Here is a 12,471-nt window from a genome sequence, read left to right on the forward strand (position 1 = left end):
CTCTGTGAGTTACTGACAATCCAGAGCATGCAGCAATGAGTGCCCTTGGGGCTGTTTACAATGTAGGTGTTCCAGAAATGTGTGGCTGTGGCACCGGGGGACATGGTGGTGATGGGTTGATGATTTGGCTCAGTGATCTTAGAGGTCTTTTCAAGTGAAACAATTCCATGGTAGAGGGAGGCTCGTTTGGAAAATGCTTAACATTTCTGCTTTCCCCACATCGAGGCAGGGCAGTTTGGTTTAAGGCAGAGCAGAACTTACCCCATACCCATGGAGAGAGCCCCTTAGCCCAGCCTTCCCGAGCCGCAGGGATTGCCCGGTGCCTGCAGGAGGATGTGGCTTGGCCATATCCTGTTTATCCTAACATGACACAGTTCAGATGTCCCTCGGTGCTGTGGTGTGCAGGGAGCAGCAGCCCAGCACGTCCCCCCAGCCTGGGACCAGGGAGAGGGAAGCACCACATCTCCTGCTGTCACTTGGAAAGAGGTGTTTGGGAGGAAGGATGTGTGGCTGGAGCACAGCCTGGGCTGTGTGAGAATGGCTGCATCCTGTTTACAGGGCAGACACCCTGGCCGCTCGCTCCCTGGCTGCTTTATAGCAAGCACTGCAGATAAGGGACTTCCCCTGCTCCCAGCCACCTGTGAGAAGAAAGGGCTGTGTCCCTCGGGGCACAGGCAGACCTTGCTGCCAGTTGCTGCCGGGACAAGCTGCTGAGCATCCTGCTGGATGCATGGAGCTACCTCTGGGCCTTGGTTTCCAGGCAGGAAGAAGCCCTGTGAGCTTCAGGTGGTTAGTGCTGGTGAGGAGGAACGACAAGGGCTGGAGATAACCATCCCTGGGTGTGTCAGTGTGAGCTGAAATTCCCCCCCCCCCCCGACAATAACCAGGCTAGCCCAGTCTGGAAGTAAATGAAGGCTGTATTTACAAGCAGATGAAATGCAATGAATATGTACAAATATACAAAATTCACAACATTTACAAATATATACAATCAACAGAAAAACACAACCAAGCTCCCTTTGCTTCCCCCCCCAAGGGGACCCTCCCAAAGGGGCCTCCCTCTCCCAGGAGCTTCCCCCCCAGATCCCCCTGGACAGAGAAGCAGAGTTAGTTAAGCAGAAAGTTGTTAACTTAGCTGCCAAGGTCAGTACGTGTTATCTTCAGCCAGAAGAGAAGAAGAAACAGCAGCCAGACAGCCCAGCAACTGCCCCCACTGCCGAACGCAGAATGTGCAGAATGCCTACTTTGTTTTGGGTAATAGTTCTTAAACATTTCTATCTATCCAATGGAAGTGTTTAGAACAATCGTTATTTTGCTTTCTTACACCCAATAGTGACTTATTTACATTCTTTCACTTTCTCTGTTCTGAACTTTGCAAGGAAAAATTAAAAAGACAGTTTCAAACCATCACACTGGGATAAAGGAATAAACCCAATTGTGCTTCTAGAGGGCTGGTTGGGAATGGGAAGGACCCAGGGATGGCTTGTGCCTCCTCTGCGTGGTGTGGGAAAGCTGTTCCCCTGTTGGAGGGGGAAGTGTACACCCTTGAGAGCTTGGGCAGTGATTTTATCTTCCAGCAGCATGAAGTGCTGTAGGGCAGCAGAATGCACTTGGCAGAGCCACTTGTGGCTCTTGATGCTTTTGTCTGGGCTGCACATGAGCCGAGCTGCAGCTCTGAGCATGTTGCCTCCTGCTTGGCTCTTGCTGCCACAGAGGAAGTTTCTCACATCACTCTTTGTTCCTCCACGTCCCACACAACCAACATGGGCTCTGGTGTCTGCTAGGGCAGAGAGCACTGAGATCAGTATGGTTTCACATGGAGAGGACCTGGGCTGCTGTTACTGGCAACATGTGCTGGCACAGAGCATAGAATCCAGGCCAGGATGCTGATGGCCTCCTTGGCCACCTGGGCACACTGCTGGTTCATCTTCAGCCACCTGTCCACTAGCACCCCCAGGTCCTCTTCCACCAGGCTGCTTCCCAGCCACTCTGTCCCAAGCCTGTAGTGTTGCTTGGGGTTGTTGTGCCCAAAGTGCAGGATCCAGCACTTGGTCTTGTTAACCCTCATTCTCAGCCCATGGGTTTAATCTGTCCAGATCTCTCTGCAGAGCCTTCCTACCCTGGAGTACAGCCTTGGAGTGCTCTGGTGGTGCTTCTTTCCTGCCACCTGCAAGGGGACCTTGACCCTTGTTCTCAGACACCACCCAGTTGCTTCACATCTGTTTTGGGTTTTAGCCATTTTCGTCCCTGTTTTGTCCAGTACCCAGGATGTGGTGGTGGTCGGGAGGGTGGACCAGGCACAAGGCGTACCCCAAAGCGGGGTCAGAGCAAAGGAGTGGTCCTGCCTGGGTCTCGCTCACTGCAGAGCCTGAAGATTTGTCTGATCCTCTGAAGTGCCTGGGGAGGGGGAGAGATGAAGATTTACTCCAGTTCCATTAATGAAATCATAACAATAATAAGGGAATTAAAACACAGGCCCTGGTGTGCTCAGGCCAGTGAGAAGGGACTGTGATAAGCAGGCTGCTTGTCAGCTTCTGCTGCCCAGTGGAAGCACACAGTCCAGTTTCTGATCAGACACAGCCTCAGAGCAATGTGTTTGTTCTGCTTCAATTACTACTCCTGACAATGATCTGGGAAGGAATATCCAAGTTATGGCTGAGTTCAGCAAGGTGTAAAATGTGCTTAGTTTTAGGGGTGTGGGTTGCAGTCCGCCATTGTCTCTTGTCTGGAGGTCCCAAGCACTTCCTGGGATCAGGGCCTTAATTTGGTGTGCTTTTGTTTGGTTGCTTTCATTTGGTTGCTTTCATTTGGTGTGCTTTGGAGCAGCCTGCACACACCCACAGCTGTCAGCACATCAGCCCTGCAGCTGCATGCCCACACCCAGGGAGGGTGACAGTAGCTGTGGCTTCTCTTGAGCTAAGGCTGAAATGATGCTGTGGCAATGGCCCTTGAAACGTGCCCATTGTTGGAGCAACTCTGGCTGCACTTCATAAAAGCTGACAGCAGGTAGCTGGTGGGCAGCAAGACTTGTGATGCTCAGACACTGCTGAGTCCATCCATGATGTCTGAGCAGGAGTTGTAAGGAGAATTCTGGAGGAGAGTGGTCATAAATCTTGGGTGCATCTTGGCAGAGTAGGAGAAATAGGAGGCATCAGTCCTGTTCTCAAGTGCTGCTGTTATGCAGCAGCTCTGCTAATTGATTTAGCACAGGGTACTGAAGTCTGTTGTCTTGCTTTGGGCCAAATGAGCCAAATATTTGCTCACAGATGAGGAGTCCTTAACATTTGTCCTCTGCCTTCGCCTCTGGACACCTGATAGGCAGTTAATATGGAGCCTCAATATCAGTCTCAGAGCCCTCATGCCCAGGGCGAGCCTGGCAGTGCTGCTCACCATGGTTGTTCCTGCTTGAGCCAGGTGCCTGCTCAGGCTGCAGTGCTGCTTGTCCTGCTGGATTCAGCATCTCTGTAGCAAAGGCCGGTCCTGCTCTCTCAGTGCTTTGAGAAACAGCTTGAAAGCAGAAGCCAGAGGTGAATAATGACCATCTTGTGGTCATGGGCACAAGGCACAGCTACACTTGCTCCCCAGGGCATGGCGAGTGCCTGTGGGGAGAGGCTGGGCAGGGCCAGTGTATCCAGTGTCCCTGGGAAGAGTTGTGCTCTTCTCTCCATGTTCTGCAGGACCATGCCTCCTTCTGTTCAGCAGCTCTGTCCTGTCCTATCCCTCTCCTATCCATCCAATCTCATCTTATCCCAGTGGAAATTTTGCTGTTGACTGCAGTAGCAGCACGGTCAGAGCCAAGATTTACAGTCCTGAGAGTTGCCAGCGGGCTCCTCCCCTACCCCCTTGGCTCTGTTCTCAGTTCTTTCCTCACTTGCACAGAAATGATACTTGGAGCTCTTCTGTTGGAGAAACCTTTTGCTTCACCTTTTGCTTGAGAAGGAAGGAGCTGGAGATGGCTATGGGTTTGCACCACCCTAGCTGTGTGTTGCTCTCTCTGTGGCTGCCCCAAGCCCTGATCCCAAGGCTGACCTGAGCGCAGCACTGACCCCTAGGCAGGGGAACCTGGCACAGCACTGGAGTGGGTGAGGGATCAGAGCCACCACCTCTGCAAGGGAGGGCTTGTCTGCAGGGGGTGGAGAAACCTCCCCTGTGTTGCAGCTCCCTCCAGCAAGGGGCTTCCAGCACCGTGCAGGAGAAGACTCCTCTGACTGCTTCAGTGAGAGATGGGGGTACAGAGCTCCATTGTCCCCTTTCACTGTCACAGCAGACTTCTGTGCCAAGGTGGGGGTGCTGCTGTGGTAAATGACTGAAGGCTGCCCTCCTGGGATGCCCTGCACTGAGTGTATCTCGCAGCAATCCTGGTGCTGCCCTCATCCTGCCCATCTTCTGGGCAAGGGCAGAGCTTCTCCAACACAGCCTGGTCTGGCATTGGCAGTGGGGCTGGGTCTGGCAAGCACAGAGGAGGCTCTGGTGCAGCCCTTTGCTCCCATGCCAGCCAGGTGCATTTTCCCATTCCATGGCTCCTAGTGAGGAGCCTCCCCTGGGCACGTGGGGCCGCCGGTGCTTTGTGCAGGCCGATGCCAGGGGTGGTCCCGTGATGTGTGCTGCAGCCCCTGACAGCCAGGTCTCTCTGCAGCTGCAGCCAGAGCAGCTGGACTGTGGAGCTGCACATCTTCAGCACCCGCTGGCCATCATCAACCCTGTCACTGCCACCCCCATCTTCACCTACAGCGGCCTGACTGCCGTGGCTGTGGCCAGCGTCAACAACTACACTGTGGTGTTCCTGGGCACCGCCAGCGGAGGACTCCTCAAGGCAAGTGGGGCCCAGTAGCTTGGGCACAGGGAGCCAGGGTGGGACACGGAGAGGGCAGTGGCTGGGTGCTGCCATTGCCCAGGCAGTGACATGTGCTGCCTGGTGACCACTGGCTGGTGACCAGTGGCTGGTCAGTGCTGCTCAAGGCTGCCATGCCAGGGGGTGGTTTTGATGAACCTTGTGCTGGGAATGCTGTTGTACAGCTTCTAATTATTAACAGCTCTTCTAAAAGCTCTCCCTTCCAGCTGATGGCCTTGGAAGGCTCCACGTAGGCAGTGGAGTCACCAAGAGGTGCTTTCCCCAGAGCAGGTGTGAGCCCTTGCCCCTGAGCGAGTGGATGTTGTGTGTGATGTGCCAAGGGCAGCATAGGGCCACGCAGTGCCCTGGCTCCAGAGATGAGATGCAAGGCCAAGGTATCAGTGAGCTCAGCACTAGGAGTTTGCCAAAGAAGGTTTTGATTCCAGCCAGCCACTCATTTGGTGCACTCATCATCAGAGGTCCAGAGAGGAGAGGGGAAGAAAGCCCTGGAGCAGAGCCTGGGCTGATAGCTGCTTAGTCTCAGCCTGGGGCAAAGTGGACCGTGGTGTGGGATATTGGATCCAAATGCTTGGAGAGAAGAAAACTGATCCAAGCTCTTCCTTTCCATCCAAGTGCTCCTGGCAGAAAGGTAGGAATGCTGACAAAGGAGCTCACTGCTTTGATTTTTGCCCATAGGGGTAGGTAACTGGTGAGGGTGGGAGGAAGCTGGCGGGGCAGGAGGGTGCCCCGGGCAGGACAGGCAGATGCCACACGCAGCGCAGCACTGTTCACACAGCAGCAACAGCTCTGCTGCCCTTATCGGCCTGCAGAAGGAAGCCTTATCTGCTGCTGCTCCATTAGGGAGAGACTCCTGGCTCCTCTTGGCTGGGATAATTTGCTCAGATAGCTCTAATCTAATTCTTCAACACAGCTGCATAACCAGAAGCCCTTTTACCTTCGGGGCTCCTTGTTACTTGGCACAGGATACAAGACACTGCGTGAGCTATCATTTGGATGTGCTGCCTGAGAAAAGACAGCAAAAGGGTAGAAAGAGCCTTGCCCAGCTCCTGCCAGCAGCAGTTATGGCTGCCACGGGCACCTACAGGGAATTGATCAGATGGGACCCTTCATGAGGGCTGTTATCAGTGTCATGGCCAGCAGTCATTAGGGCAAAACCAGCACGTGGGGAGCAGCGGCCAGAGCAGGGTGTGCCAGGGTGCTGTGCTTTCAGAGGACACTGTGGCAGGAAGCTCTGTTCTGGCCAGTCCCCACATGTCCAGGTCTGGAAGTCCATAGACAAGGTGCTGTGGAGGGGTACCCAGAACTTTAGCCCTCTCTGCTCTCAGCAGCACCAGTGCAGCACATCCTCCAGGGAGAGGACTGGCAGTCTCTGCCCCTCTGCCTTGCTGTGGTGGCTCTTCTGGGGGTCACAGCTCATGAGGGTCCAGGGAAGGAGCCTGCACGGTGAAAGTATGGGGTGAGTGAGCCCAGGAGGCAGCTGGACCTCAGGACAGGTACCCAGAATCAGCTGAGTATAGAGCACATCCCAGCAAGAAAGGAGAGCTGAAGAGGAGGCTGTCAGGATTCAGCTCATGGATGCCTTGGGTGATCTCAGGGAAGTGATTTCATTTTGGGTACCCAGCTTTGGGATGTGCATAATGAGCACAGCAGCTTGCACATGGTTCTTAGCAGAGAGAAGCCCTCCGCTTCGAGCTTCTGCTATCTCACTAGGACATGTCTGTGCTGCTCTAGTGTAAGAATTAATTAATTTTATGTTAATTAATTAATCCAGGCTTTAGAGAGCAGAGGCATGCTTGGTCCTTACAATGATTGCCATCCCCTGCTAGCAGGGAGGTAGGAATTTTCCTCTCTTCCCTTCTGTTTTAAGATGAAAAGTGACTGTCAGGAGGAATTGTGTGGCCCTGTTGTTATTTCCTCTCAGCAATGCCACATCTAATTTGCTGAGTTTTCAAGTCAAATGCCAAGACATTCTGAGATGTGAAGGGCAGGCTGATGCCTGACAGCCTCTGCCAGCACTGTGGGCTCTGCAGCTAGTGGCTCAGGAGACAAGGTAGGCTTTGGCCCTCCCGCAGCAGCTATTTTCTAGCTACACAAGAAACAGGGGGTGGCAATGTTGTAAGATCCCTGGTGCTGGTCTCTGCTGGTTTTCATTAGGCTCTGGAGCTGCAGCTGCAGCTCCCTGTGGCAGCAGGCACCAGTGTGCTGGGGCTGAAGGCCACTGCCTTGTCGTGGGGTGCCACAGGAGCTGCGCTGTGGTGGCTGCCTGGAAGCAGCTATGCAGGAGGCACAGTCTGAGACCAGAGGTTTTCCAGGCACCCTCTCAAGGAGGGTTTTGAACAGAGGAACCGTGGGTTGTTCGACATGGAGCAGGGCTCCTGGCCACTGCTTTCTGGACCACCTTCCCCTTGGTACAGAGCTAGCTTTCCTGTGTGTGCAGAGATTTACAGCGCTTGGAAATGGGGAGCACTGTTAGGTGCCACTTGGGTGCTTGTTTTTAACCAGGCAGCACAGATCTTCTCCCCAGTGTGTCTGAAAGATGCTCTCAGTGAGTGGCTTCTTCTCACTGCAGATTAATCTGGACAGTAACATGAAGGTTATCAGCAGGAGATCCATTTCTGTGGCTTACGGGGAGCCTGTCCACCCCATCATGCAGTTTGACCCTTCTGATTCCACCTACCTCTATCTGATGACCTCCTATCAGGTGAGTTTTTCAGTCTTCAGCACAAGGGTCCAGCCAGCATCGTGCATTTATTCAGTTCTCAGCACCAAGCTGGCAGCAGGGAGGGACAATAACATTGGCTTTAGCAGGCAGAGCCCAGAAGTTCAGAGCTTTGGCCAGGGTGTCAAAGGGCTTTCCAGAGGGGTACTTGTGCCTGTCCACTCTTCTGCATGGGAGGGGGGGGTCACACTGACCAGACCAGTTTGGCAGGCTTTGTGGTGGCCAGGTAAGAGGAAGAGTGAAGGCTATCAACCCCCTTCCCATGTACGGGAGGGCAGGCATTAGCAGAGCTTGTTCCTCTACAGAACCCCCAAACCTGCAGGCTTTAAGGAGGTTTTTGGGAGATCCTGCAGACCAAAGTCTGTCTGTCAGGGGTGATCCCTGGGGAAGGTTTCTGGCTGGCAGGAGGGCTGGATGGAGAGTGAGAATACTGCAGCAGGTAGAAGCAGACAGCTCCGGCTTTGTCAAGTGAGCAGGGAAGGAAGATGAGAGCTGAGCACTCCAGGCACTAGGGTTTGTCCTGAATTGCATTTGGATCTGTTAAAACAGATGCACAACCACAAATGTTCTGTGGTGCATTTGCATTTTCCAAGCCTCGCCTTCCCTGCAGACTGGTCATTACCATTTCACTGACTCCCCCAGGTGCCTCTTTAGCAACATTCCAGGCTCTCAGCTCAGCTCCTGGGCTGGACCCTGCACCTCATTCGGGCTTCATCAGACTCCCCACTGCAGCACTTGTGTGGATCCCCTCTGTCTGGTTCTTTTCCTATAAACCAGATGAATTAGTTTTTCTTTGGTGGAATTGGCATCTGGGGAAGCTCCTTGGAGCTCAGAGGGATTGGGGGTGCTGAGCACTGCAGGGCTGGGGAGCTGCGAGTGAAGCAGGATCAGGACAAGGGGGCCATGGTCTGAACTGCACTTATTTGGTGGGAGCTCAGGGCTCTCAGCATTTCATGCTGTCAGTCTCTGCTGTACCAAAGGACTCGGGTTTCCTTCCCAAACATTTAGACATCAAGGGAGGAAAAGACAGAAGGTGACACATGCTTTCTCTCCAGCTGCTCCAGTGCCTCGAGTCCCCAGAGGGGCTTTGGTTTCCTCACAAGCTGAGGTTTGCAGAGTGCTGCTGCTCTCTGCTCACTTTTCAGACATCCAGACAGCGTTCAGCAGTATCTGGGAAGGAGGTTTCTGCAGGTCTGTGAGAGCTTTCCTCAGGGAGGGACAAGCTGTGAAGCCATCTCCATCTGTCAGGTCAAGAAAGTGCAGTGTTGCTCTGCATGGCCTGGCCACCAGGCACTCACTGCGAAGTGCTGGCTGCAGAGGAGCAGCACCACTGTGCACCCTGTGGGGCTACATGATGGTGGCAGCAAGCCCCATTCCTTGGGCATCCTCCCCTGCCTTGAGCACACAGGCTGGGATGGGCTCTGCTGGGGGCAGTGTGCAGCCGCCCATCCCCCTGTGGGCTCTGAGTGATGTGGGGTGGAGGACAGCAGGGCCAGGGCCTGCTCCACGTTGTCTGTCCCCTAAGGCTTGGTCCATGTTGATGGGTGCAGCAGCCCAAGACACTGGTGGCCAGCTCCAGGTGGCCACGGCAGGCAGGTGGTGCAGTGTGGTGGAGCAGATGGCACAAGAGTGCTGTTGTTGTGCAGATGGCACGGGTGAAGGTGGCTGCCTGCAACCAGTACTCGACGTGCACGGAGTGCCTGGCCGCTGCGGACGCCTACTGCGGATGGTGCACCATGGAGACCAGGTAGGCCTGGCTGTGTCCCAGGGCACTTTGGCCCTCATGCCCAGCCAAGGATTTCCTCACAGTCACACTCTGGCCCTGCTCTTTGGCCATCCCTTGCTAAATCTGTGCTTTCAAAAACAATTGCATCTGGTCTCAGAGGGCTGGGATGCTCCTCAGAGCCAGGGTTTAACTGTAGCTGCATTGTTAGGCTGCAGTCAGCTGCCAGTGCAGAGAATATCTTGCAGGCATCCAACCATGGGAGCAAGAGAGCCAACACCCTCTTGAAGGCCATCTTTTGCCCTTGCAGTTATGAGTAGGAGATGATCAGTATCCCAAAAGAGATGTTCAGAATTATACTCCACATTTGCCAGTTGAAGAAGTCAGGCAAAGTGCCACCTCCTCCTCTTCAGTTCTGGGTTCAGCCTGGCCTCCCTCTTGCCTTACCTGGAATCCTGGTGCCCTGTTGATGCCGAGGGCACTATATGCTCTTGTGGTGGCTAAATAGAGCAGCAAACCTTTGGGCTTAGCTGCAGAGGTAGAGAAGGACATAGGTGCAGGATGCCTCCGGATCTCCCCTCGCAAGGAAGCCAACATTTTATCCCTTGTTTTTCTAACAACCAACAGCCACTTGCTCCCCTGCCCATTGCAGGTGTTCTCTGCAGCATGAGTGCACAAACTTCACAGGGGCCAACTTCTGGGCGAGTGCAAGTGAGGGAGTGCAGCAGTGCCCTTCCATGACCATCCTGGAGCCCGAGATCAACATTGACAAGGAGAACCCGGTGCGTGTGAGTGAGTGCCAGTACAGCCCCAACAGCAGGGCCGGTACCTGCTCTGGGCTGGGCAGTACCCATGGATCGGGTGGTGGTCATGGGGTGCTGAGCTCTGTCATAGGCCACCAAGTCAGGCCAAGGTTCTCAAAGGCAGTTTGAGGTGATGTCTTGTGCCATGGCACCTGGCAGCCTGCAGGACACCAGCTTCTGAGCCTGTGGTCGAACAGGGCTGCTGAAGCTGCTACAGCGAATGTGCTGCAGAGATCTGCAGAATTGCAAAATAAGATCAGCTGCAGGCAGCTGAATCGCTTTCTGGTTTTGCAATGTTGCTATTTTTAACAGCATTTTAATGATATTTTAAGTGTTCTCATCACAAGGCCCTCTCCCAGTGGCAAAAATCTCTCTGTGCTGAAGTTCTGGACCAGCCCTGAGATGAGGAAATCATTCACAAACCAGCAGTGGCTGGGGCAGAGCCCAGACCAGAGCTGAAGGAGGGATCCCATGGGGCCCTGGCTCCATGTCTGCTACCTGAGGACTGAGGTCCCGAGCCAGGCTCACAGGCTGCACGTTTTCCTGGGTCACCCTCCTCAAGGTGCTCCCTGCCTGCAGAACTCCAGGCCCTTCCCTTGGGGGCTGGTGGCAGCTCAGCCCTTGTGCTGCTGCTGGATGCTGGCCTGTGGCGGGTCCCTGCCAGCTTGGCACCTCCATCACTGGTCCTTGGTCCAGGCTGGTGCAAGCCAAGATGTTCAGGCACTCAGAAGCAGGGGTAGGTTTTTTCTGCTAGTCTCCTGCTCCTCCCTGGTGGGACAAACAGGGTTTGTGCTGCATTTGAGTCCTGCATCCCCCAGGTGCTTGGAGGCAGGCTCCAGGCAGCCCGGGGCTGGGTTTTCCTGCCAGATCCAGTTGCTGGAGCTGGTAGTGACTGAGCTTTCACTACTGAAGCAAGGTCTTGTGTGCAGGTGGCTTTAGAGTTTAGAGTGCATGCAAGGAAAGAGCCTGGCAGCCGTGGGCTGGTTTTGGAGCCAGCAGCCTGTAACAGCTTGTGAATGCCAACCAGGATTTTGTGTGATGGTCATGGAGTCATTTTTCTGTCCACTTAGGCCCTGATCATACAAATAAACGGGACAATCCCAGATCTGAATGGGACAGACATCTCCTGTGACTATGGAAACAACATCCAGACAGTGGCCAGAGTGGCTGGAGATGATGTGACCCAGTTCATCTACTGCAGCCTGCTCCCCCGGGAGGAATACCCTGCATTCCCAGAGCACCAGGGTGTGTAGAGGAAGGCGGGCTCCCTTCCTTCTGCCCTCCTTCGTGGGCATTGTGTATCATGGGCTTCCCTCCTTTACCCAGCTACAGACAAATACACACAGGGACAAAATGGCCCAAGCTGCTTCTCTTCTCCATGGGAATGTGACAGCCCAGCACAGGAATTCCACGTGCTAGCACAAGCTGACACTCCCTCAGATCTATCAGTTTTTGTTTTGAACACCAGAACTCAGAAGCCAATTCATGTGCTTACCAAGATTTATCTGGTTAGAGCTCCTGTGTCAGTGAGTGCTGAACCAAAACTACTTTTAGCCCTGGCTATTTCCAGTTGCTTTTGCTTAATTGCTCTCCTGAACACACACTGCCCTTCAGCAGAGCTTCTGCAGCAAGAGCAAGTATAGGTATGTAAAGGCAGCTCAAAACTCTCAGTCCCCTTTATGCATCCCAAAGACAGGCTGAGGCCGTTCTCAAGTGGTACCGAAGGGGAGGTCCATTATGAGGCTGTGTGGAGCTGCATTCCAAAGGGGATGAGCAGCTGCAGATCCAGTTGGCATCACCCAAGCCTTGATGGGCATGCTGAGGAGCTCTTGCACTGCCTGCATGTCAGTGGAGACAGCCTCATTGTATGGCTCCTTCTGAGGAGCTCTTTGCTTCATTCAAGACTTGTGTGCTGGTTCCACTTTCATCTTTCAAGCCTGGAGTGAATGCTCCATTGAAGATGACTTCAGTGGAAGAAGACTTAGGCAGTCCCTTTGAAAGTCCCACTTTTTCCATAGGCTAATTTATAAGGCTGCATTGTTTTTCCCCCAGCTACCCAGAGAATGGGAGATCATTAACTGCTCTGCATTGTTGGGTACGGCAGAGTCCTGACCGATTTCTGGAATCCAGAGTGCTGATTTATTGTTCATGCTCTGAAAGAGGCATTGTCTCCCATCCCTGCTGCTTTGGTGGCAAAATTGCAAAGAACAAAAATATTAAGCAAATTTCTTGGGGAGGGGGAGTTAGGCTGGCCTGTTACAGAGCCAGCAAAGGGCTTGGCACTCTGCTCTGTGGGTTTGCTGTCATGGGGACCGTGAGTGGAGTTTCAAAGCACGGTAACGAACGTGCTGTAATTACCACGGGGGTTAACTAC

General features: G+C 53.8%; 1 protein-coding gene across 1 annotated transcript in view; it reads left to right on the plus strand.

The window, feature by feature from the left end:
• The window catches only part of PLXND1 (plexin D1), a 69,028-nt gene that overhangs the window by 12,743 nt on the left and 43,814 nt on the right, over positions 1-12,471 (plus strand). The window contains exons 2-6 of the mRNA XM_054387658.1: positions 4,637-4,813; positions 7,422-7,553; positions 9,218-9,318; positions 9,947-10,076; positions 11,168-11,342. Of these exons, the coding sequence (XP_054243633.1) occupies positions 4,637-4,813; positions 7,422-7,553; positions 9,218-9,318; positions 9,947-10,076; positions 11,168-11,342 (715 nt within the window). The remainder of the gene's footprint in view (positions 1-4,636; positions 4,814-7,421; positions 7,554-9,217; positions 9,319-9,946; positions 10,077-11,167; positions 11,343-12,471) is intronic.

This window comes from Indicator indicator, chromosome 15 (genome assembly GCF_027791375.1).
Source record: "Indicator indicator isolate 239-I01 chromosome 15, UM_Iind_1.1, whole genome shotgun sequence".
Classification (NCBI taxonomy): domain Eukaryota; kingdom Metazoa; phylum Chordata; class Aves; order Piciformes; family Indicatoridae; genus Indicator; species Indicator indicator.